This window comes from Odocoileus virginianus, chromosome 7 (assembly GCF_023699985.2).
Source record: "Odocoileus virginianus isolate 20LAN1187 ecotype Illinois chromosome 7, Ovbor_1.2, whole genome shotgun sequence".
NCBI classification, from domain to species: Eukaryota; Metazoa; Chordata; class Mammalia; order Artiodactyla; family Cervidae; genus Odocoileus; species Odocoileus virginianus.
The window spans coordinates 4,135,512-4,162,410 of NC_069680.1; the positions used below are offsets into that span (position 1 = coordinate 4,135,512).

A 26,899-nucleotide genomic window follows, 5' to 3' on the forward strand; every position below is an offset into this window, starting at 1 on the left:
TAGTCCCTAGCTCCCTAGTAGTCTAAATTCAAAGAAACAATGGAGGAAGGAGATCTTCAAAAGCTCTGGAAGGTAGAACAGAAACTTCAATTTCATTCAGTTAAACTAAATTCAACTCATCAAGTATTGACTGAGTCTACTACATGTTCAACACCACACCAGGTGTGTGGGAAATGGCACACCCACTATCACACAGTAGCAGTCTTCTCATTAGGCTTAAAATTTTCATGGAGAGGTATATAAGTAACTAAATATTAATCAGGATTAGACAAATACTATATCAAAAGTTCTTTAAGGATTTCCCTCATGGTTAGGAATTCATCTGCCAATGCAGGGGACATAGGTTCAAATCTCTGGTCTGGGAAGAATCCATTTACTGCAAAGCAACTAAGCCTGTGTGCCACAGCTACTGAAGCCCACTCATCCTGGAGCCCATGCTCAGCAACGAGAGAAGCCACTGCAGTGGGAAGGCTGTGAACTGCAGCGAAGAGTGCCCCCACTCGCCGCAACCAGAGAAAGCCCACATGCAACAGCGAAGACCAAATCCCGCCGAAATATATAATTTTTTTTAAGTTTTAAATTTTATGCCTTAAAGTTGAAGATTAAGAGATTGTATGGGACTGCACTGGAGGGTTAAAGGCTGGTGTTCAAACTGATTAATTTCTGTCTCTTCCAAGAGACTGCTTATATTGCTGGATGTACTTTTTTATGAAGACAGAAAAAGATGACTTTAAGAGGCACCGTCAGGGACCGCAAGAAGTAATTTCATCATATTAGCAATTAATACAAATAATACACCTATTAAAAATCAATCAGGTCAACAGTAACACTGGCAATATTGTATATGGTGGAGTCAGATAAAGAAAAGTCTTCCTGATTAAGACTATACCCACCTACTGTGGGTCTTTCATGGCACTGAACTTTTAGAATTAAAAAAAAAAAATAGTTAAGAACACCAGCTGAATTATTAAATTAGTTCTGAAAAAGAAGGTCAATAGAACAGGACTTCCTTGGTGGTCCAGTGGTTAAGAATCTGCCTGCCATTGTAGGGAACACGAGTTCAATCCCTGGTTGGGGAAGATTCCATGTGGCACGGAGCAACTAAGCCTGTGCACAATTACTGAAGCCCACACGCCCTAGACCCTGTGCTCTACAACAGAAGTCACTGCAATGAGAAGCCTCTGTACCACAAGGAAGAGCAGCCCCGATTGCCCCAACTAAAGAAAGTCTGGCACAGCAATGAAGATTCAGTGCAGCCAAAAATAAAATAAATACATAAAAAAAAAAAAAAAAGCTCAGTGGAATAAAAAAAGAATACCAATTTCATCCATTAGTACCAGTCTGTTACTAGAATGTTGAATGTAACATTTCTCTGGAATACTACTAATTCTAAAAAGTATCATTATTGAGAAATTATTGACACCTAGAATTTGAGAGAGTTTTGTTCTGCCACCTGCACATCTAATGCAAGAGCAGTTTACAAGTATATCTCAAAAACTGTATGTACAGAAGGTGATGGAGAATCTGAAGCTTGCTATGGCTTTGAGGATATAGCTCTGAGCCAGGGTTCCCTTAGGATTCCTTTTCAGGCCCTCTGAAGTCATCAAGCTATCTGGCATTCCCCCAAGAGTTCAGATACTCATATTAAACGAACGCCCTCTTGAGGACACATCTAAGTGCTCACCCTTGTGCTTTACCTTGAGGGCAAATGTTACTGCTGCCACAAATGACCTGTGAGTCCAGTGACCTGCCTGGTCTCTAACTCATCACCCTGCAAGTGCTCCAGGACACTCTCCCAGAGCCGTACCTCTGATTTTGGAATTCCCACAGAACTATGCCCACTGGCACAGCAATTCTTGCCTGAGCATATTTTAGACAGAGGTTTCCTTTCTTTCTGTAATCCATTTGCTTTCCACCTTTCGGAAAATTACTCGATTTCTGGTCTTCCAATAATACTCTTTCTTCTTGGATTTTTTTTTTTCATTCACTTTTAGAGATCTAAAGGAAAATGAAGTTGCTCAGTTGTGTCCAACTCCTGAGACCCCATGGACTATAGCCCTCCAGACTCCTCCATCCTTGGGATTCTCCAGGCAAGAATACTGCAGTGAGAAGCCATTTCCTTTTCCAGGGAATACCCACCTTTTATTTATTACAATCCTGTAACTCCTAGATCCACAGAGTGCGTTTCATTACTGACTTTCTTAAGGAGATATAGGTTTAGAGCTTTCTAGCACATATGCCAAAGGGCATGCACAGCCATGCTCTCCTTGGGCCCTAGACCAGTTGCTAAGTCTAACTCTTTTCCTACTTTATAAATTATTTCTTCTGGCAGTCTGGTGAACACAACTGGAGAATACACCAGTATTCTGGTGAACACCACTAAGTCCATGCGCCACAACTACTAAGCCTGTGCTGAGAGCCCAGGAGCCACAACTGAAGCCCGTACGCTCTAGAGCCTGCACTCTGTGACAAGAAAACTGCCACAATGAGAAGTCCCTGGACCACAACCAGAGAGCAGCCCATGCTGGCCAAAACTAGAGAAAAGCCCATGCAGCAACAAAGATGCAGCATAGCCAAATAAATAAATAAAAGGCAAATCATTCCTTAGTTGTCCATCAAAAATGGTAACATATCCGTAAAAACTCGGGTAGGCTGTTATTTGGACTTGAGGCTATCAAGAAACAAGTATATACTATCTTCTAATCACTTACCTCTAAGTTGTTGGAGTTCCATGTTCAAACTCTCAATGTTACTCTCATAGAACTCAAGATTCTGAAGGGTCTCTGCCCTCAGTGATTCCTCTTGCTTCTCCTCCAGCAGTAAGTTGAGGTCTTCCTGAGCCCTGCGGCACATATCCAAGTCCTGTTCCATCTCCTGAATCCTCACCAAGACCAAGGGACACTGGGAAGTTTGGTCCAAAGTCTTGTCCATGTTCTCAGGGCCCTCCTTTTCTAGGCTCTCCCAGCCAGGACGGTTACAGATTAAGAGCTTGGGGGGTACTGCATTTGTTCTCTGCTGGGCCGAGGGAGGCAGGGGAGCTGGGCGAGAGGGTCTCATTGCCAAGGGTGGATCCAGTCTCAGGTTCTGGTCTCCCAGCACATGCGAAGGAGTGGATGCTGGAGTACAGGGACGGGGCGGTGGGGGCCTTAGAGCTTTTCTTCTTTCAGGCAACTCCTGCTGAGTCATTAGCTTCGAGGAACCTCGGAAAATATCCTTTTCGGAGTTAAAGTCCATGATTGAAAAGTGGCGCAAAATTTTATCTGGTTCTGGGCAGGGCCCTGACAAGCTCTTCTCAAACTCTATCAGTTGTTGTGTCAACTTTGAATCCAGGTCCGTGCTGCCTTCTCCTTGTGACTGTGTCATGGCTTCCAGGGCAGGTGCCTTGTCTTGCAGACCAGGCTTCATCTCTGATCTGTCTGGGGCGGAGCAGAAGCTGGAAGCACTTTCTTTGGGTGTGCAGTGCTTCTTTACACATCTTGCCAGGCCCTGGAGCTGAGAGCTCAACTGGCTGGGTCTGACTGCCCTGGAGGCAGTGAGGGAAGAGGTGCTGTGAGGAGGTGGCCCTGGCTTCTGCAGGGTTTTCGGCTGGGAATATGAAGTTCTTCTGGGAGGTAGGCTGGAGTAGTCTCGAGTCCTTGCTTCTAGAGGGAGAGAGTCAGAATACTGGTCTGGGCTTGGGTGGCTTCCTCCTCTCATAGAATAATACTGGTTTCTCTGCAATTCAGGATGAAAAAGTAGTGGAGGTTGGGACGCAACACCATTGACAACCTCTGAAGGATCCTTCGTGGAAGACCATTTGACAAGAAGCTGCTCGTGCCCTGCACTTGGGCTTCTCGGGGGCCCTCCTGAGGGGTCCGTGTCCCAGTGAGACTGTTTACTTTCTTCACACTCAGAAGTCAGGTGCTCCAGGGTAGAAGTGGATGTTTCAGAAATAACACAGTTGGACTTCTCTGCTTTATACTCATGAAATTCATGTCTTTTTCCTTCTGCTTCTAAGGAGTTCTCCGAACAGTCCAAAGGTGTGTCAGGAATGTTGGTGAGGTTGCTCTCCTGTGGCAGATCCATGGTTTCCTCCACCCTTGTTTGAGGACATAACTTTACAAAACGGTAAGGAAAGATGCCTGTCCTGCCCTTCAGTGACCCTTCGAGCCAGCCATCTTCCAGGGTGCCCAGGATTCGGATTTTATCACCTACTTCAAAATCCAGCTCATTTGGCTCCAGGGCCTGGAATCTGTAGAGGGCAATTCCGTAGGTGCCCGGCTGCTCACTGTCCTCTTCTGCCTCTTTCTCTTCTGCTGTACTGGTGTCTACCTCACCGTTACTAATGCCATCATCACAATTTCCAGAACTTACCGATTCATCCACAGTCCTCAGGGGCCCCAAAAGCTCTACAAAACCTTCTGGAAAAATGCCTCTTCGACCCTCTAGTTCCCCTTCAAACCAGCCTGGCTCAGGAATTCCAATAATGGTAATCACATCCCCTTCTCTGAAGTCCAGCTCCTCATCCAGCTGGGCAGAAAGCCCCATCAGCGCCCGGGCTTGTCCCATGGAATATTCGGGAATCTGGAGAAGAGCACTCTGTGAGTGCCACTGCTGACTCTGTGAGGAGAGGCAGAGCTCCCTAACACACGAGGCTGGGAAGAAGCCCCGGGCACCCCAGCAGTTTCGGCCCTGCAGCCAGCCACCAGTGAGAGTGCCATCGAGAATCACTAGGTCACCTAAAGAAAGAGAAGAGAAGCAGAGATAATGACTTCCATTATCACCCCAGGAGGATAGAGGTATAAGTAACAGTGCAATTCATCATCTTAAATACCTACCAGATTCAAGGGAATGTAAATCTAGAGTTTTCAGGGCTTAAACACTTTTTGACAATTTGGTGAAAATAGAGTGAACACTCCTGTAAACCTGTGGTTTCCAAAATGTGGTCCTCAAAACCCTGGGGGTGGATTCCTAAGATCTTTCAGAGGGTCTGTGGGGTCAAAACTATTTTTTTTTCCCACTTCATCCAAAACAATGTAATGTGGCAAACTGAATACTGATTCAAATAAAATAATCTAGATTTCTTCTATTTTTAAATTAAATTTTTAAAAAACTGTTGAGTGCATTGCATGGCTTGCAGGATCTTCGTTCCTCGACCAGGGATTGAACTTGCACCCTCAGCAGCAAAAGCACAGAGTCCTACCTACTGGACCACCAGGAAATACCCTAGATTTCTTCTACTAAACCAAATATTAAAGATATCTGCAAAAAATGTAAACAAATGTTACTATTCTCACTAAATTTTTTTGTTTAGGAAACTACTTATTTTTCATAAAATGTTATTCTTGTTATTAATGTTAATATGCATTTTAAAAATAAATTGAAAATTTAAAAAAATTCTCAGCTTTAATAGCTAATGTAAATATAAACAGACTCACAGAAGCAAGTACTCTTTAGGTTCTCAAAAATTCTAAGAATGTAAATGAATCCTAGGATCAAAAAGGTTGAGAAATGCTACTATCAACAAGTTTGTACCACTGAATTTATTTATAAATGATGGAGAATATATTCATTTCCACTAGAAGCCTTTGAATAGATTGATCTAATTTGTCACACTAGTTATACTCAATATCAAAAATTAGCAAAGGAAGAAATCTTCAAAGTCCCTCCTATCCTTATCCTAAAAATACATCATAATGAAATCTCTAAAGAGTGTTCAAGTAATCAGGACTTTGTTTTTGAAAATAATCAGTAATTTCAATATTGTTGTTTCAAGCTATTATCACAAAATATACACTAAATAGTTAGCATCTATCTTACTGCTGAAGAAGGTGAGGTGTGGAAAAAAAAAAAACTATAATTCAACCAATTATGATTCACCCCAGTTTAAAAAATTCCTCTATAAGTTTTGCAGCAAATTGTTTTGCAGCAAACTTTTAATTTTCTAATTATGAACTATTCATTTTGCAGATTATCAATTTTAATTTTTTTTAACTTTCTTAACATCTGAGTCAGTTTCCCTTTCATGAGTAGAGGTGATTAAGGAATGCAACTGGCCCAAGTAAAATAAGACCAAGAAAGCAAAGAACCTGGCAAAATCATGAGGTCTTTTATAGTCAAGCATACCTGAATGTTGGATTATCATTTAGGGTATCAATTTATATGCTCTTTTTATACAAATTAAATCTGACTATCTTCTTACCAAGTGAATTAGATGCAATACTGGCAGGTACCACTTCTCTTTTTTGTTTCAAGAATCTGGTATAATGCCTTTCACACAGCAAGCACTCAATATCAACTTCATTATTAGTGAAGATTCTTCAATTTCCCAATAAATATATCTTCCCTCCAAAACTAGCTCCACGCTGCCAATTTCCTTCTGTTCTATCATTTCTTCTCTCAAAACATTTATTCCGTTCATCACTTGCTCTTTGCTACCATCTAGTCCAACTCTCATCATCTCATTCTTTTAAAGCTTTTCCCAGACACTGTCTCTTCCAATATACCAAACTAAGACTATAAACATACCAATTTTATCATACCCTTCCCCTGCTCAAATGTTTACCATGGGACACGAAGCCTTCTTCCTATTAACCAAGGATTCTTCTATAATAATCCTATTTTTACTACCTGAAATATATTAAAAGAAAATAAGCTTGCTCTGAATGTTCTCCAAAGAGATTTAGTTACTAAGCTACCAAAAGAAAGTGTTCGTGAAAGTCACTCAGTCGTGTCTGACTCTTTGTGACCCCATGGACTATACAGTTCATGGAATTCTCCAGGCCAGAATACTGGAGTGGGTAACCTTTCCCTTCTCCAGGGGATCTTCCCAACCCAGGGATCAAACCCTGAATTGCAGGCAGATTCTTTACCAGCTGAGCTACCAGGGAAGCCCAAACTACCAAAAGGCTGTTCTTATGTTTTCACCTCAATGCAACCAGGCATTCACATCCAGATATAACCTCCCCCTGCCCCATCCCCAGCTATACAATATTATCTCACCTCTGAGAGCCTAATTCCACACAAGGGGACTTTCATTGTCTCCTAGACAAGCCTCTCCGTCCGAAACCTTAGTATATTTCTCTAATAAACTTTAGAGGTCTATACATATCTTGGTCATCTGTAGTCTACTAAAGAAATGATCACTTATATCAACAATTTTGACACTTGTATATTTATAGACTACACAACTCCTAATGTAAGATTTTTGCATTTAGTGGTAGGCACTAAATCATTCTCACTGATTTCATACTGATTTGCTTAGATGTTCCTGAGAAATAGGGTCTTGGTCCTGTATTTTTATTTTCCCTTTAATTTCTGATTCAATATCCCATTGGTCAGAGCTTGGGGTCCTGAGAATTACCAGCGACTTTTCCCCATTCCAACAGGACCACAGAAGAAACTCACTGGAGACACAGCTACTGTTCAGACACAACAAGCCTTTTAGTGAACAAAAATAAAAGTGTGTCATAACTCCCACTCTACTGGCTTCGAAACGAACTGGCTTTTTTAAAGCTGCAGAATCAGAATATTTTCTTGTAATGCCAGATCTCTATGAAATCCTTACAGTAGGATTTCTGTCCCTATTTTCTGTTGAGTGAGTGTTTTGATAGGCTTTATTATCTGCAGACTGTCATTCTGTTGATTATTTCTATATATAAAGGTGAATTTTTTTTTAAAGTCACAATTTAGTCCCTGAAAAGTACTTCAGAGATAATTTTGTTGAATACTTTTATTTTATATAGCCCTGTTACTGAGTTTTTTGCATTCTGATTCTTTAGGAATGGAGGCTACTTGGTGGTCATTTCCATACTTCAAAAACAACAATATGAGGAACTCCTGGAATACAGCGACCAGATTTTGAGAATAGAAAAATAAGAAGTGGGGTGACTCTTAGGGTCAGCCTGAGCCTTTTATTTATAGACAATTAATCCCAGTCACCACAGTGCTTGTTTCTTCTGGTTAAATTTTTATTTTATATTTGAACAAGAAATGCATTAAGAATAAGATGATAAGAAAGTCCTAGATTCTGAATACAAGTAGTCTGGCTCTGCAGGTATTAGGTCCTCACTGAATCCTAGCGCCCAGGGACTCTGCTCTATGCAGACTGACCACACTCTTTACCCAGGCGTCCACATGAGCCGTATCAGAACCTTAATACTGATATCTCACGTGCAGGACACCAGAAATTTATGACACAAGTGCTTTAAGTGATAATTATCATTTATCTATTTATAAATAAATTTATCAATTTAAATTTTATTGGTCTTTTTTGGGGGTAGGGAGGTAGTCTAGAAGCATGGGGTTGTAAGCAAGGAATAAGCATCCTGTATTGTGTAAGGCAATTAAATATTTCATCACTCTCTTTCATCACTCTTTTTTTTTCTCTCCTCTTTCACTGTCTTTTCTTTGCCACACTCTCATTTTGTTTTCTGTTGTCTCTCTCTTTCCGCCACCCGCCCCCCGGCCCCGTATTTTTTAGGACAGCACTCGCATTGATCTAAGAGACAAACTTGTTTCTGAATTTAAATATAACTCAAACTATAGGGAACAAACCAAGACAAATGGGAAGCTTCAGGGAAAGGAGAAAGGGTGACACCTGCTGGAAGAACCACTGCTGGTTTTCATTCCAAATATAATCTCCCTGGAAAATGTAGATACACACAAAACTTCACATAATTATCAAGAAACGAGGCCCCCTGAAGCACATTTATGAGCTCCAGGATGAGAACAATGAAATAGCTAATTTTTACTGAGTGCTTACCCTGTGCCAGATGCTTTAATGTATAACCTCATTTGGTCCTCATGACTACCCTGAGGTAGGTATTCTCATTTGTAGATAAGGACACTGAGGCCAAGAGAACTTAAGTAATTAGACCAAAGTCAATAGCTACTGAGTTGTGAAGCTGGATTTAAATCTAGGAACATCAGCCTGGAGAAGGAAATGGCAACCCACTCCAATGTTCTTGCCTGGAAAATAGTCCAGAGTGGCATACGGTTGTATGCCACTAATATCTAACCTGAGAGATCAGAACCCTTTTGAGGAAGTTTCACTGGGGCTAAAACTTGAATGATTTGTTTGTACCACCATGCAAAGGTGGTGAGGTTATCATATGCAAAGGCACTGTGGTGGTGACAACTGAGGTATTTTAAGGAAGTGAAAGAGTTATGGATGAATGCTACAGAGTACATGGTACAGTAGGAGAGATGTGACTAAGATGCTGAACCCAGAATGTGTAAAGCATTTAGTTCCACATTAATAGTTAATATCAAAAAGCAAAATGTACATGAAGGAAAGAACATAAACAGAGGAAAAAAAAAAGAGCAATACATAGAAGCCTCATCCTGAGCTGTAAGTGGATTACTTTGAAAATCAACATTTTCAAAAATCTCTTCTACTTTTACTGTAAGCATTTTAAAAGTGTTACATGTATACCCATTGCACATAGAAATAAGAAATCTATGAAACAGTGGTCAACATTTTTTTTGTTAGTCACTTGTTTTTAAATGGATAAATCTTTAAGTAAAAAGCTATCTGTCCAACTGAAGTAAAGTAAATTGTAAGACATGTCTATAATAAACAATAAAGAATAGAAAATTGAAAATAAATAAATAAATCTAGGAACATCAGAATTCTTACCCCCTAAACTATACTGCCAGCTCTAACTATATAAAATATATATTTATTAATTATACATACATATAAAATATAATTTTATAGTTAAAATAGATATACTTTTTCTCTTATTTCAGCGATACTTCTGAAAGGTAAGTAAATAACAACTAAAGGTAGCATGGTAAAACAAACCAGATCTCAAACATTATCCCACATGCTCTTAAAGGTTTCCAAATCCCTCTCGACATACACTAAATCACAGAAGAGGAGAAGCTTCACTGCTACACTGAAGGATCAAAGGAAAGGTAAAGAAACAACAGGGAACTGGATTAATAGTACTAGAGGACAGGGAAAAAGGAATGTATACACTCATGAACAGAGACACTGATCTTCATAAACCATATGTAGTTAAAAAAAAAGAAAAGAAAATCAGAGGAATTAAAATCATTTCTGTGTCTCATGCTAAACTTCCCAGAAAAATAAATATTGTATACATATACCTAACTTCCCCATCTTCAAAGGCTATATGTCCTAATCAGAAGACATACAGAACTAAAAGATGTGTAAAGCATAGAAGGAAAGAAAGCTGAATAGTCAGCGTGTTAACTGGCAGACAGCAGAGTATCAGAGAAGAGAACAAGATAAAACCATTAATAATATATCTCTTTCTATTCTCTCTTTTCCTATGCACCCCCTGCCCAACATTCTTTCCTTTTGAGATCTGCTTATGTTTTTAAGGGGCTTCCCGGGTGGTGCTAGTGGTAAAGAACCCACCTCCCAGTGCAGGAGACTTAAGAGACTCGGTTTGATCCTTGCGCCAGGAAGATTCCCTGGAGAAAGGCATGGCAACCCACTCCAGTATCCTTGCCTGGAGAATCCCAGGGACAGAGGAACTCCTCAGGTTAACTTGTTAAAAGCTAGTTAAGATAAGATGTACAGGCTCCAGGATCCGGCCCGACCTTGAGTCAGTCTTCAGAAAGGTGACTTGTGGCTGAAAGATCCACACCAGGGTCTTCATGAGAATCCCTTGGGCGGCCCTGGGATTCCTGAGGTGGATTTTAACTTTAAAGCAAGTTCACAACACAGTAGTCCAGTCTTCTCAAGGGAAGCATTCAGCAGAAAATCTGTTTAGTACCTAAGACAACTTTGTGCTTAGTCTCTCAGCCATGTCCAACTCTTTGAGACTCCATGGTCTGTAGCCCACCTGGCTCCTCTGTCCATGCCCATGGATTTTTCAGGCAAGAATGCTGGAGTGGGTTGTCATTTCGCTCTCCAGGGGATCTTCCTGACCCAGGAATCGAACCCACATATTCCATGTCTCATGCACTGCCTGTGGATTCTTTACTAACTAAGCCATCAGGAAAGACTACACAAGATATAATATGAAGTAAACAAACTAATTCCAGAAGCCACATTCTCAAATTCCTTAAATGTTGTAGACATACTGTATATTCCCATATAGTATACTGTTACACACAGAATAATAGATAACAAAGTCGTATCAATGTTGTTAGCCACTGGGCTCTGGCCCTTTCTCCACACCTTCTGACTGGTCTGACTGACGTGAACTCAATCCTCCAATGGAAGAACTTTGAGTATGAACAGATAATGTCCCCTGCTATAACATCTTCCTCTATTTCTGTCTTTGCAACACTGATTTAGCAAAAATGTATTCAGAACAGAGGTAGGACTCAATGTAAAGTGAAGACAAGAAACTGACAACTAATTTTGAGGATTAAGGTCAAAGGCCACTTTTCCTTTCTTCTCACTGAATAAAGGTTAGGGAGTTTGCTTGGTCTCTCTCCCCACCTCTGTGCACACTCTCTTTCATATGTGTACATGGTTTAAGAAATTAAGCCTATTCCAGGACTTCCCTGGTGGTCCAGTGGTGAAGAGACTGTGTTTCCATTGCAGGAGGCATGGGTTTGATCCCTGGTAGGGAACTAAGATCCCACATGCCATGAGGTATGGCCCAAAAAAGAAAAGAAAAGGAAATTACATCTATCCCTTTAGAGACATACTCAAAAGAATAACAATATTAATATATCCAATAAATCATACAATTCTGATGACTGCTGTAAGTCACAAAACTGCACTGATCATAAGCCTCAGTTCGTGGAACACTACTGGTTTCTGTGCTTGTACAGAAATGTATGGACGGACGGACGTGTGCTAAAATGGTTTAGTCATTCTCTTTAGACATTCTTAAGTCTTTCAGAGTACATGAAGCAAGAAATACTTGAATACAAGAAATACTTGAGACATGACTATGACCATCTGTTTAAAACCACTTCCTTTTAAACCTGTTCTGATGAGAACTTTAATAACATTACCTAATAGTTGGGTAGGAATGGGAATGTTTCGCATCTCTGCCTTAATTTGCAAACCACAATTCCTGCTCTATTACTGTACATTAATAAACAAGCCTTAGTACATAAGACTTGACTACACAAGATACAGAGAATGAAATGAGACTATATTTGTGAGAAAAAAAATACTGTAGAAATTATAAAATGTTACTCAAAGATAAGGGTTTATTACTGTCAGCTCTGTCTTAGTATTATTGAAGACTCTCTAGAGGTTACTTACTTAGAAAAATTTAAAAAAGAGCGAGTTGTCAAAATGGACTGACCCCACCAGTATTATTTTAAACAGACTACTCTTGGGTGATCAACTTACCTCGATGGAGAGGAAGACTGTTCAGCTCTAGGGATGTAAATTCACAGATACAGACATAGAGTCTCTCACCCTCTTTTAGACTGGGAATGGTAACAACTTCTACAAAACTGCTGGGGAACTGTCCTGAAAATAAAAGCAAACATTTCCAGTATTAAAATTCCTTTTTTAAAAAAATAAATAAATAAAAATAAAATTCCTTTTTTTCTGTTCGTATACCAGGACAAAAAACTTTTTTCTGAGCTCATTTATAGACACCAAATTAAAAATTCACTGAGTACTCATAGCTGGAAAATCTATTGTAGAAAATGTGCAATGCACAAAATTGGGGGCCTGCAGAACACAGAGAGTGCAATTCAATCCAATAAGCATTTAATGGGTGTCACTCTATCAAAGGCACACTGCAGACGGGAAAAACAGTAAGACAGTCTTGGCCCTGAAAGATCTTAAAATCTAGTTCAGACACAAAATCTAGTTCAGACATAAGCAATATTTCAGTCTGAAATCCAGTGTCAACTCATAGGTATACAAATTGCTATGGAAGTTCAGAGAAGGCAGAAAACGGGTTAGGAAGAAAATGAAAAATTTTATGGAAAAAAACTACAGTTGAGTCTGAAGATGGGCGGGGTTTTAACAGGTAATAGTAGATAGACAGGCCTGTCAGCTGGAAAGCATCAGAAAGTTTAGCTGATTCCACCTTCTATATATCTCTTGCATCTGTCCACTATCTCAGCATCACCTCGGTCCAAGCCACAGCTACTTCTCACCTCGATGCAACGACTTCCCATCTCGCCTCCCTGCCTTTGGCTTTGCCCTTTCCTATCACTCTTCACTTTGAAGCAGAGAGTTTTGTAAAATACAAGTCTAACTGTGCTTGAAGCACGTTTACAGCAGCCTGTTTCCATAACCCCTCTCCATAGCATGCGCTGTCCTCCATGATCTAATCTTTGTTCATCTCCCTATGCCATCTCCCCCACCTCATGCCAGACTGAACTTTTCTCAGTTCCTCCATGCTCTTTTCCTCTTGATCCAGGGCCCCTGAATAAGCAATCCTCTCTACCTACCCTCTTTGACTTGCTAACTCTGACACACCATATTTATCCTAGCTGAGGTATCACATCTACCGGGAAATAATCTATTATCCCCCAAATATGGGTTAAGTATCAAAAGAGTCTGTTCTCAGGACTGTAAGATATACTCCAAGCCAGACGTACATAAATACATGCAAGTTAAGGCTGGATTTAATACAGATGCATGTTGTGAGAGAAGAACTTTTAGCCTCCTCCTGAATTCATGAAAGAAACTAGTGCTAATCTATGTTTTCAATAATAGAAAAAAGGAAACCAGGCACACGCAAAGTGGGAGATAAGTGCATCTAGGGTACACAGCAACTTTAATAAATTTAGGTCACCCAGGGATTTAGGAGGGCAGCTGGTACCTAACCACGTCAACCTTTTAAAGGAACCTGCAAGGAGAGATGCAATGATAACAGACGTTCTCTCCTCGCTGGTAGAAACCACGGCAAACACATACAGAAAACACAAAAGGATCTGAAGTTTATTAATTGGGCTTGCCATAAAACTATAGAAAGAAGGGAGGGCCTATGGCCTATTTTGAATGTGAAGAATCATAAGCCTCTTACCTGTCACATCCTCTTTCTTTCCTAGAAGCCAAAATTCATCCACCACTGCCAATACCTCAATAATATCTCCCACAAAGAGTGGCAGTTCTTCTGACACACTAGGGCAGAAGTCAAAGATGGCTCGAACCACTGAGCCAGCCTCCATCTTTTAACCTGGAAAGGAAGGTCAAAGAAATGGGAAAGTAGAATTATTTAAGACAGTGCAGTATAGACCTATAGCTTGAGATTTATCATTAAGATATAAAGGTACTTATAATGAAGTCAAAGTAAATAAGAAGTCTGTACTTTAAACAAATCAGAATGCTATCTCATTTATTTCCTTAGAAACAATAATTTCCTCATACCTTTTCATTTGATTTTCAAAGTCATTCTGGAATCGGAAAAAAAAAAAATGACCTATAGCTATGAGTAACAGAAAGCATGCAATGTGGAAATACAGACTTTCCAATATGCCTGAGGAAGGCAATATGGAAATTAACATTTTTAAAGTACGAGGCAAGAGGGTACTTTTAAAATATGGTATTTAAAAGGTAGGGAACTGAAATATGGCATTTCATCTAGTCCCCTTAACTATCTTTTTACTTATTTATTTCTTCCCTTTGTATTTCCACATAAATTTTATTTTTTCAATTTTTACTGATATAATTGACGTACACCTCTGCATAAGTTTTTGCTTCCCTGGTGGCTCAGATGGTAAGGAATCTGCCTGACTGCGATGCAGGAGACCTGGATTCAATCCCTGGCTTCGGAAGATCCCCTGGAGAAAGCAATGGCAACCCACTCCAGTAATTTCATGGACAAAGAGAAGCCTAGTGGGCTATTGTCCAGGGGTTGCAAAGAGTTAGACACGACTGAGCAACTAACAGAGTATATTCTGCCTAAGTTTAAGGTGTAAAGCATAATGATTTGACTTACATACATCATGAAGTGATTATTTTAGTAAGTTTAGTGAACATCCATCATTTCATATAGATACAAAATTAAATGTATTTTAAAATTACATTTTAAACATGTATTTTTCCTTCTGATGAGGGCTCTTAGGATGTACACTCCTAATAACTTTCATACATAACATATGCAGTATTGGTTATACTGATCATGTTGTACGTTACATCGCTAGTACTCATTTATCTTACAGTGAAGTGACTGAAAGTCACTCAGTTGTGTCCGACTCTTTGTGACCCCATGAACTGTAGCCTGCCAGGCTCCTCTGTCCATGGAATTCTCTAGGCAAGAATACTGGAGTTGATTGCTATGCCCTCCTCCCAGGGGATCTTCTCAACCCAGGGATTGAACCTGAGTCTTTTGCTGGGAGTTTATACCTTTTGACTGCCTTCATCCAATTCCACCAGCCACCTCTGCCCTATCTATGGTGACCACAAAATCTGATCTCTTTTTCGGAGCTTATTTGTATCTGAAGTATAGTTGACATACAACATCATGTCAGTTCCTGTTACACAATTTGGTGGTTCAACAGTCCTATACATTTCAAAACGATCACCATGATAAATCTAGTCATGATATGTCATCATACAAAGATAGGAGTTATTAACTATATTCCCCACACTATACATTTCATACTTGTGAATCATTTATTTTACAACTGGAAGTTACTTCTTAAACTCTCATCTATTTCCTTCCTCTTCCTGCCCACCTCCCCTCTGGCAACTACCTGTTTGTTCTTTGTGTCTATGACTTTTTTTCAGTTTTATGTTTGTTCATTTGTTTTTTAGATTTCACACATATGTGAAGTCACACAGTATTTGTCTTTCTCTGACATTTCATTTAGCATAATGCCCTCTAGATCCATCCACATCAAAAATGACAAGATTCCATTCTTTGTTAAGAATTAGTAATATTCCATTACACACACACACACACACACACACACACACACACACACACACACAGATATATAATATAACCACATCTTCTTCATCCATTTATCTCCTAACAGGCACTAAGTTTGCTTCCTAAGTTTACAGCTTTTGTAAATAATGCTGCAATGAACACAGGGGCTCATCTCTCTTTCTGAATTAGCTTTTGTCAGATAAATACCCAGGACTGGAATTTCTGGATCACACAGTAGCCCTGTTTTTAATTTTTTGAGGAATGTCCATACTGTTTTTCATAGTGGTTGTACCAGTTTATATTCCCACCAACAGTCCATAAGGGTTCCCTTTTCTCCAGATTACATCCTTGCCAACACATGTTATTTGGTCTCTTTAACAGCCAACACGGTAAGTGTAAAGTGACATCTTATTGCAGCTTTAACTTGTATTCCCTGATGACCAGTGGTGTTGAGCATCTCTTATGTGCCTGTTGTCCATCTGTACACCTTCTTTGGAAAAATGTCTAGATCTTCTGTTCATTTTTTCAACTGGGGTGTTTATTTGATGCTGAGTTGGTTATATCATTTGCAAATATCTTCTCCCATTCAATAGGTGGTGTTTTTGTTTTGTTGATAATTTCCTTTGCTGTACAAAAGCTTTTTAGCTTTGCGTAGTCTCTCTCCACAACTACCTTAAAGATGGGGGTACTGAGGCTCAGAAAGTTAGATAATTTAATTTGTTCAAGATCACAGAGTTTATAGCAGCAGGGCCAGGATTTGGATTGAGGGAATTCTGGTCCCTACTTACTTCTATTTAAAAAAAAAGAAAAAGTAATTCGACCTGAATAACAGCAACAGTAGTGCAGATTTAAAATGCATTGAAAAATAAAAATCCATAAAAAGAACAAGAAAAGATTATGTAGATGGCGCCTCCAGACAAGAATGAGTACACTATACCACATCAAGAATGTGCTTTCTGTTCAAAGAAGCCTACAGTTCAAACTTGCATACTACCTGCTATGGTATCTGTGCTGTTATAAGACAATGTGTCTGTTATTCTCTGTCAAGGGAGCCTAAGAGCATGCTCACCTGGTGGCTCAGGTGGTAAAGAATTTGCCTGCAGTGCAGGAGACCTGGGTTCCATCCCTGGGTCGGGAAGATCCCCTGGAGAAGGGAATGACTACCCGCTCCAGTATTCTTGCCCGGAGAATCCCATGGACAGAGGAGCCTGGCAGGCTACAGTCCACTGGGTCACAGACAGTCAGACACGACTGAGAAACTAACACTTCACTTCAAGCAACAGAAAGGGAGGCAATAAAAAGGAGGGCATATGTACTGGAAAGCCTCAGGATTACTTTACTCTTCTTCCAGGTCTTTTACAAGAAGCAACAGAAGATCTCCAGAGTGTAGAGGCCCCAAGTCTACTGTTCTTTATTTGCCTCAAGTATTCATTTGGTGCTGGCAGAGATGAGGATTCTAACTTTCGTCCCACATATAACTATGCTAAGTCACTTCAGTGTGATTCTTTTCGACCCCATGGACTGTAGCTTGCCAGGTTCCTCTGTCCATGGGATTATCCAGGCAAGAACACTGGAGTGGGTTGCCATGCCCTCTTCCAGGGGCTCTTCCCAACCCAGGGATCAAACCTACATCTCTTATATCTCTGACATTGGCAGGCAAGTTCTTTACCACTAGCACCACCTGAGAAACCCCTACATATAACTATAACCAACATCAAAAAGCACCAAGTGCCTAATTGCAAAAAAGAATAGTTATAGCTTCATTAAGTTTACATTCTAAGAATGATGTGGACAAATATTTAGGCACATAATAAATTGTTTAGTCTATTAATGCAAAGTACCTATAAGATTTTAATGACTCATGCAATACAAATGTCATGTATTTCATTTGAACTACTGAGTAAAAAGAGCTCATCTTTGTGTTCAGTTCAGTTGCTCAATTGTGTCCGACTCTTTGTGACCCCATGAACCGTAGCATGCCAGGCCTCCCTGTCCATCACCAACTCCCGGAGTTCACCCAAACCCATGTCCATCGAGTCAGTGATGCCATCCAACCATCTCATCCTCTGTCTCCCCTTCTCCTCCTGCCCTCAATCTTTCCCAGCATCAGGTCTTTTTCAGTCAGTCAGCTCTTCCTATCAGGTGGCCAAAGTACTAGAGTTTCAGCTTCAACATCAGTCCTTCCAATGAGCACCCAGGACTGATCTCCTTTAGAATGGACTGGTTGGATCTCCTTGCAGTCCAAGGGACTCTCAAGAGTCTTCTCCAACACCACAGTTCAAAAGCATCAATTCTTTGGCGCTCAGCTTTCTTTACAGTCCAACTCTCACATCTATACATGACTACTGGAAAAACCAATAGCCTTGACCAGATGGACCTCTGTTGGCAAAGTAATGTCTCTGCTTTTTAATATGCTGTCTAGGTTGGTAGTAACTTTCCTTCCAAGGAGTAAACGTCTTTTAATTTCATGGCTGCAATCACCATCTGCAGTGATTTTGGAGCCCAGAAAAATTAAGTCAGCCACTGTTTCCCCATCTATTTGCTATGAAGTGATGGGACTGGATGCCATGATCTTAGTTTTCTGAATGTTGAGCTTTAAGCCAACTTTTTCACTGTCCTCTTTCACTTTCCTCAAGAGGCTCTTTAGTTCTTCACTTTCTGCCATACGGTGGTGTCATCTGCATATCTGAGGTTACTGATATTTCTCCCAGAAATCTTGATTCCAGCCTGTGCTTCCACCAGCAGAAACTTTTTTCCTATAATGAGATGACTTGGGTATACAACGGAAAAGAGAAGTAGCTAGTAACATTCCCCACATCCTCTCCCACCACATATTTTCTTTAAGTATTAAAAGATATACAAATCTTCCCTAGTGGCTCAGATGGTAAAGGATCTGCCTGCAATGCAGGAGACCCAGGTTCAATCCCTGGGTTGGGAAGATCCCCTGGAGTAGGAAATGGCAACCCATTCCAGTACTCTTGCCTGGGAAATCCCATGGACAGAGGAGCCTGGCGGGCTACAGTTCATGGGGTCGCAAAGAGTCAGACATGACTGAGTGACTAACACTCACAATTAAAAATCACACACTGAGGAGGCAGCGTAATGTGAATGCAAATTACTGGGCTCCTGCTGTCAGAGAGATCAAGGTTCAAATCTCAGCTCCACTATATATTAGCTTTTTACCTTGGATATATTACTTGGGCTTCAGCTTCTTTTTTCAAAAAATGGACATAATCCTACTTTCATAATAACCATCAAGAGGGTGATGATAATGATAAAAGTAATTATACTAATGCCTAATAAGGTGATGAATAGATTTAAGGGATTAGATCGGGTAGACAGAGTGCCTGAAGAGCTACAGATGGAGGTTCTAACACTGTCAAAAATACGGTTTTTCCAGTAGTTATGTACAGATGTGAGAGCTGGACCATAAAGAAGGCTGAGTGCCAAAGAACTGATGCTTTTGAACTGTGGTGCTGGAGAGAAGACTCTTAAGAGTCCCTTGGACAGCAAGGAGATCAAACCAGTCATTCCTAAATGAAATCAACACTAAATATTCATTGGAAGGACTGAAGTTGACACTCCAATACTTTGGCCACCTGATGGGAAGAGCTGACTCACTGGCAAAGAACCTGATGCTGGGAAAGATTGAGGGCAGGAAGAAAAGGGGATGACAGAGGCTGAGATGGTTGGATGGCATCACTGACTCAATGGACATGAGTTTGAGCAAACTCCGGGAGATAGTGGAGGACAGATAAGGCTGGTGTGTGTTCTGCCCGTAGTCAGAGTCCCCAGTCGGGAAAGAAGACTCCTCGAAACAATGCAACTTGCAATAGGGGAATTTATTACTGACTCGAGCCAGGGCCTCCCGCCCTCACCAAGGGTGTGAGGACGAAAAGGCCCTGAGCCCCAGTTCTCTCAGCTATTTATTAGGTCAAAAAAAGCAGCAGGTAGTTGGCGCAAGCGGATTGGTTACACAGCGGGTAGTTGGGCCAAGCGGATTGGTTACACAGTTGCAAGGCAATTTTTGTTGGCCCAATGTGGGGCTTTAAGCTTTCCCCTGATAGGTTCCCTTTTTCTTGCTAGACATACGTTGATTGGCTAGCTCCAGGAGGCCTGATAATTATGTTACCCCGGGAAACCAGGCCTACTCCTAATCTAGGCTGCCTGTCATGGCGTTAGCCGTGACAGCCTCACAGTGTGCTGCAGTCCATAGGGTCACAAAGGGTCAGACATGATTTAGCAATTGAACAACAATGCCTAATATTTAATTAGCACTTCTATATGTAGCACTATGACTTCCCTCCTTGGGTCTTCACAACAGCCCTGCTGTATATAGTTGGTTCCCATTCTGCAAGCTCAGAGAGGCGATGTAAACTGTCCAGGGTCACATAGTAAGTCAGACATGGAATAGGAATGCAGATCTGTCTGTTTTCAAACCCATAACCAGTATGCTAATAGTGTGAAAGCACTTAGGACAGGGGAAATACAGTAGGTGCTCCATAAATGTTAGCAGTTTTTATTAAACATCATTTCCATAATCAGCTACAAGATTAAATCTGTCAACGATATAGCATCATCAGAGAATGTGATATTTCAAGTATATAAACACTACATAATTTACTATTTCAATGTGTCAAACGTGGTTAACCTAGACCATGTTTAAAACCTAGGCACATAACATTCATCCTTGCCGTCAACAGAAAAGACAATAAACACTAACTTAATAGTAAGCTCATTATTAAGACCGTTCCTTACTGTACGCTTCTGTAACACACAGTACCAGTGCTATGTAAGTTTTAGGTTTTTCTCTTTTAATGTCAGCCTTTGCTCTGCTATCAGTTTATCTCCTCTGTCAACTTTTCTACCTCTTTCTAGGTCATTATTTACAATCTGCTGGGAGTGGTGGGGAACCACACACACACCGCCAAAATTATTAAAAGTGTCTAGATAAATAAAAAGTAAGCATGCTCCAAATAAGAGGTTAACAAACTCTTCTGCAGTAGTAAAGTACATGTGGTAGTGCTAGAGTCCTTCAACAGTTATTTTTTATGTGCTCTGAGGCCCCTTTCTCAGTTTCTGGCTGTCTTCCAGACAGCTGAAGTTGCCAGATGTCAGATTTCCACATAAGGGTGGTGTCAAAAATATTTCTTTCCCCTAAAACAAACAATTTTTGCGAAATCCTTAACCATCTATACATTATTAAAACAACTCAAGGTTGAGCCAAGGTAGATATTATTTTCCTTTTCCTACTACTATCTTTTCTCAAATTTCATCTATCAGACTAAATATATACCTCATTATCTAAAATATCAAGAAGACAATTAGCATAAGCCCCAGAGAGTGACTTAGAGAGCTACCCTGTTCCATGGAGGAGTAACCTTTGTGAGCTGAAAGGGTTAAAGCTTCTCCCCGAGAACCTTCCTGCTCTACCAGAAAATGACTCAGGAGCAGAGGAGGGTCTGGCTCAATAAATACTTTTACTGACTGACCTCCTACCCTATTGGAAGGAGTGCGTAATCGCTAAGGAATACACACCCTGGAAGTGTGCTGCAGTCAGAACCTGGCTAAACTACAGGATTTGTGGGTGAGACCAGAAAGGAGGTCTTTATGTCCTTTGTTTTATGTGGAATAGTGTGAATTTCATCTGTCTTCTCTGTACACACCATGAAAAGCAACGATTATTGTTTCTGTCTGGGCCGTTTTAGAAGCCAGGACTGGGATTCCCTGGTGGTCCAGCAATTAGGACTAGGTGCTTTCATTGTCATGGCCTGGGTTCGATCCCTGGTTGGGGAACTAAGATCCTATATGCCATGTAGTATGGCCAAAAATATTTTGAAACTTAATCATAACTAGTTTACACATAAACTGTTCCACCAACTTTAGATGGAAGCAAAAAAGAACTATTAATACATTGAAAATCAGAATGCAGATGGGCCTGAGAGAAAGCAGAGGAAATAAATGCCTGGGTGGCATAATGTCTGGGACATCAGAAAATCTGCTATGACAGCGTTTCTTCTCTTGCTGGTGAATGCCTGTCTCTCCAGCTTTGCAGAGTCACTCTGCATGTGAGATGCAAAGACCCTTCATTCTTCAAACCCTCATAGGATATAAAACTCTATGAGGGAGGAGATTTTTGTCTGTTTTGTTCACTGGTATAGAGCAATGCTCAGTGAGTAATTTTTGGTGAGCGAATGATTTACTGAACTTCAGGAAAAATACAAAGAACTGTTCATATCAAAATCTCTACTTCCACTTATCTGAAACTAAATTAACCATCTCTTCTTCACAAATAGTTTTATCATCCAGCTTGAGTAACAGTGTCATATAAGTCTCTCAGATCAAACATCAGAATCTGATACCTCATCCTGTATAATCCAGGCAGCACACTAACCACAACAGCTACCATTTGAGAATTTATCACATTCCAGATACTGAGCTAGAAGCTTGTACTATCACCACACTGCAAAGTGGAGACCAAGGTGCTTGAGTCAGGGTCCCTGGTTTCAAACCCCAGTGCCACCACTAAACAACATACTTAACTCTCTGACACAAAGCTAAACCAGAAGCAGAATTCAAGTCTATTTGATTCCAATGCCCATGTACTTTTTATTGTAAATGTTATTACTTCTCTTACATCTCACTGGTTCTTCCTTCAAAATCACTGAATTTCCATTTTCCTCTCTTTAGTTCTCCAACATTTTATTATGTAAAATTTTCAAACAGCCATGCCGAAAGAAGCTGACACCCACCATGTAGAGTCTACCATTACATGTTACTGCAGGCACTTTGTCACATACCATCTAGTTCCCCATTTTTCAATCCATGCTATGTTTTAATGTATTTAAAATACTTATTTTTCATTTTATCTTTGATGTATTCAAAATATATAACAGATGTTTTCCCCAATACTTCAGCATATATCTTGCTGCTAAGTCACTTCAGTCGTGTCCGACTCTGTGCGACCCCACAGAGGTCAGCCCACCAGGCTCCCCCGTCCCTGGGATTCTCCAGGCAAGAACACTGGAGTGGGTTGCCATTTCCTTCTCCAATGCAGAACAGTGAAAAGTGAAAGTGAAGTCGCTCTGTCGTGTCGGACTCTTAGCGACCCCATGGACTGCAGCCTACCAGGCTCCTCCGTCCATGGGATTTTCCAGGCAAGAGTACTGGAGTGGGGTGCCATTGCCTTCTCCGTCAGCATATATCTTAACTAGAGTTTATTATTTGTTTACAATGCATTTTCTTTTGGGGAAGTGCCATTTTCCTCTCTTTTTGGCTAAAGATACAATTTTTCTCCTCACTAATATGTCAGTGAACCTGGTTAATCTTTTAAACGGTCAATTTTTACACATTACACAGTTGCTTAAGAATTTACAAGATTTTCCTACTCTCTATAATGCATTCACATATTCAATAAATTTTAGTCAAGCCAAATGGAATCAATCAAATTCCCATGCAGGCTAAAAATCTGGCTCTGCTGGGTAGGCTAATCAGTTGATGACTCTTTAACCCAATATTCTTTAAATATTTTTCTCTAATTCCACTGGAGACTAACAGGAACATTTAAACTCTCCTCTATTGTCCTAAGCAACTCAACTCCTATCCCAAAGTCTCTACCATACACAGGACAAAGTAAGACTCTGTAGATAATCTGACCACTATCTAATAAGGAAACAGGTTTCTTTCCATAAGGAAGAGATCAAGAGAGCAGACAACTGATTCATAAATCTGCAGTGATTTTTCTTTTTTTTTTTTTTGGTGGAGGGAGCCTGGCAGGCTATAGTCCATAGGGGAGCAAAAAAAGGAAATGGCAACCCACTTCAGCATTCTTGGCCTGAAGAAATCCATGGACCTAGCAGCCTGGGGTTGTAAAGAGTTGCATGCGACTGAGTGACTTTCACTAAGGATATTTTAACACTTTCAAAGGACTAACGACCTTGGCAGCAATCTAACCAGTTTTACTTCTCTGACGTACCAAGGAACATTCAAGATGTTGTGAGATGAGCTGTACTTCCTGCACCCAAGAAACCTGGCTTAGTCCCCACCATTTCCCCAAAACATGCTGAGGACACTAATCATACTGTCCCCAAATACAAGAGTTCTATGGTCACTATAAACCTAGGGAAGGCTATAAGCCATATTTCTCTCTTGGAGGGACATTTACTATATCAGAGATTGAGTCAATCCAGCCAAGAACTCCTTTTTAATTCAACTTATCTGGCACAGCACACTTTTTTTCAGGTCAAACTATATTTTTTTAAACTGTTTCTCACTCCACTTATTCATAAATAGTCCTTGTGCAGTCCTAACCAATCAAAAGGCTCTCTGCTCCCTTAAAGCACTTTCTGTCCAAAATCCGTTCCTTTGTTTACGCGCTGTTTTTTTTTTTATCCATGGTGGGCTCCATTGTCTCTCCACACAATTAAACTGCCTCTAAATGATGCCCTTCTCTCTTGCTCAAGCCCACATCCGCTGTTCCTGTCTCAGTCCCTTGTTCTTTTATCACCTTGCAGTTCTGTGAGAGATCAGGCTGGACATGTAAAAGTTGCAGCCATGAGAGTGAATGTATTCAGTATTAATGAAAACACATCCAGAAATAAAAATAACACTTAAAAAAGTATATCATGCAACCTGTATGGCCATCAAAAGAACAGGTAAACATATACATACAATGGAGTATTATTAAAAAGGAAGGGCATTCTGACACATACCTCAATGTGGATGAACCCTGAGCATACTATGCTAAGTCACAAAAAGACGATTTCACTTGTATTTCACTTGAAATCACTGTGTGATTTCACTTATATGATACATCAATAGTAGTAAAGTTCATAGAAACAGAAATTAGAAAGGTGGTTACCAGGGGATGAGGGGAAGGAGAATGGGTACAGAGCTTGTTTGTGACCATGGAAAGGTTTGGAAGATAGATGATGGTGATGGTGGCACAACAAAATGAATGTATTTAACGCCACAGAACTATACATTTAAAAATGGCAAAATGGTAAAGTCTATGTTTTACATACACACACACATATATATTTATCATAACAAAGATTTTCAAAAATCTATGTCAGAAGATGTGAGAGAATGTAGAAGGCAGCCTAGTAAACTTCAATAATTGCTGACAAGAAACTTATCTACAAGTCTGGACATACTTCATTAAAAGGAAACCTCCTGAGATGACAAACTTTTCCCCTGAAAGAAAAGTGAAAGAAAGTGAAAGTCGCTCAGTCATGTCCGACTCTGCGACCCAATGGACTATACAGCCCATGGAATTCTCCAGGCCAGAATACTGGAGGGGGTAGCCGTTTCCTTTTCTAGGGGATCTTCCTAATCCAGGGATAGAACCCCGGTGTCCCACATTGCAGGCGGATTCTTTACCAGCTAAGCCACAAAAGAAGCCCAAGAACCCTGGAGTGGGTAGACTATCCCTTCTCCAGTGGATCTTCCTGACTCAGGAATCAAACCAGGATCTCCTGCATTGCAGGCGGATTCTTAGATATTGATATCAAACCTGGAACAGGCTGAGAACACTGAATATTAAAGCCAGGGTTGGGTGTCTTCCATTCCCCCTTCTAGGTCTGTCTGTCCTTCCCTCCTCCACCTTGCTCTATGCTCCATGAGGCTGACCCACAAGAAGGCATCAAGGTGTTCCCTTGCTTCTGGCTTCCAGTTTGGTTCAGTTTGGTTCACCAGCAGGAGATCTGAAGGCAGAGGGATGGTGAGGTTGGGTGTTTATTCCCATGCATCTTTTCCAGCTGGGCTATGAGTTGGCTTGGCAGTGTCATTCTACTAAAGGCCATAGCTAATATAAGGAAGCCCCTCAAAGCAGCTCTTTTTCTTGAGTCAGGTAACAACCCAGTTTCCTGCCCCTTGAGGCCTGGGTGGCTCACTGGCTATCTCTGGGGTACAGTACAATTCTCCAGTATTTTCCCTACATTTGTCTGTTCCTAGCGGGACCTCCTCAAATCACCCAATTTGAGTATGCCTTCTACATTCTGCTGAGCCCCTGACAGATACATGCCCAAAAGGATTCTTTTGAGTTTATGTATGCATGAAAAAATGGAGACAGAAAATACAGGAAATCATATAAAGTTAGTTTCCTAAATCTACCATCCTAAATCTAGATGAGAGATAAGAGGAAGAGAGATAAATTTTGAAGGCTTAAAATATATTTAGAAAAAGACTAATGCCTGGGTTCCTATGCACCCACCCTTCAAAAAAAAATAAAAAATCCCACTGTTGACAGATTTGGTGTATGGGCCCAGACTCCAAATTGCTTTCAAATTCTGAGTAATCTATTTCACAATCCATTGTGTCCTAGAAGAGTAGGACACAATGTGTGAGAGCTTTGAAAAGGTACTATATCCTTTCAAACAGCACTGATGACACCTTGCAAGCGCTTCCTAATATTGCCCAGTTGAGAGTATAAGTTTTTCTGGACTTTCAGAATCAAATTTCTGAAGGGATTTCCTGAACTAGAAGACAGTTTCTCTTCCTTTCCTGTTTGCTCCTACAAAGTGGGTGTGCTGCAGGAGCCCATGTGCATCTTTGCCAACCTGAGAAGAGTTGGAAGAGGGTCCCCTTTGGAGGGAGTCTCCAGTATAAGTTCCTGCAAAGGAATATGTTTGCCTGAGCATCTGGAAAGTTCCTTATGTCCTGAAACTGAACTCTCCATAAAACATCAGTTTTGGAGAATGGAAATACATTTAAAAAATTTCAAATCCAAGCAATGAAAAGTAATCTTTAGCCTCAAAAGCAATTGCACAGTTCTCTTATTCTTGGCAATATAGGACTAATAAGAACAAGCTCTTTCTTCTGGGCGAAAGGGTAAGAGGTGTCAGAAAATGAAGCTTAAATCTGTTTCAGGAAGGAAATGAGAGAAGCTAGGAAAACATCATTTCCTCCTCTGGTTTATGTCACCAGAGCTCGTTTTGGACAGAAGGTCAGCAGTCACTGCCAGGTGATTACTCAAATATCCAGCAATAGATGAAGGGGAAAAGAACCCATCTTGAGCATGGTGGCCCCCATGAGGCTGAGCAGCATGGCCTGGGCCAGCTGTCCTCAATCAAGTATCTTTCTCCAACCCACTGTGCTCCCCTGATGACAGCAGCACTGATTCACAACATGCACTT

The 26,899-nt window shown here is 40.6% G+C and overlaps 1 protein-coding gene across 1 annotated transcript in view; it reads right to left on the minus strand.

Moving 5' to 3' along the window:
• The window catches only part of DNMBP (dynamin binding protein), a 117,910-nt gene that overhangs the window by 69,413 nt on the left and 21,598 nt on the right, over positions 1-26,899 (minus strand). The window contains exons 2-4 of the mRNA XM_070470014.1: positions 13,914-14,066; positions 12,275-12,397; positions 2,712-4,718 (exon numbers count right to left, since the gene is read on the minus strand). Of these exons, the coding sequence (XP_070326115.1) occupies positions 2,712-4,718; positions 12,275-12,397; positions 13,914-14,058 (2,275 nt within the window). The 5' untranslated portion in view covers positions 14,059-14,066. The remainder of the gene's footprint in view (positions 1-2,711; positions 4,719-12,274; positions 12,398-13,913; positions 14,067-26,899) is intronic.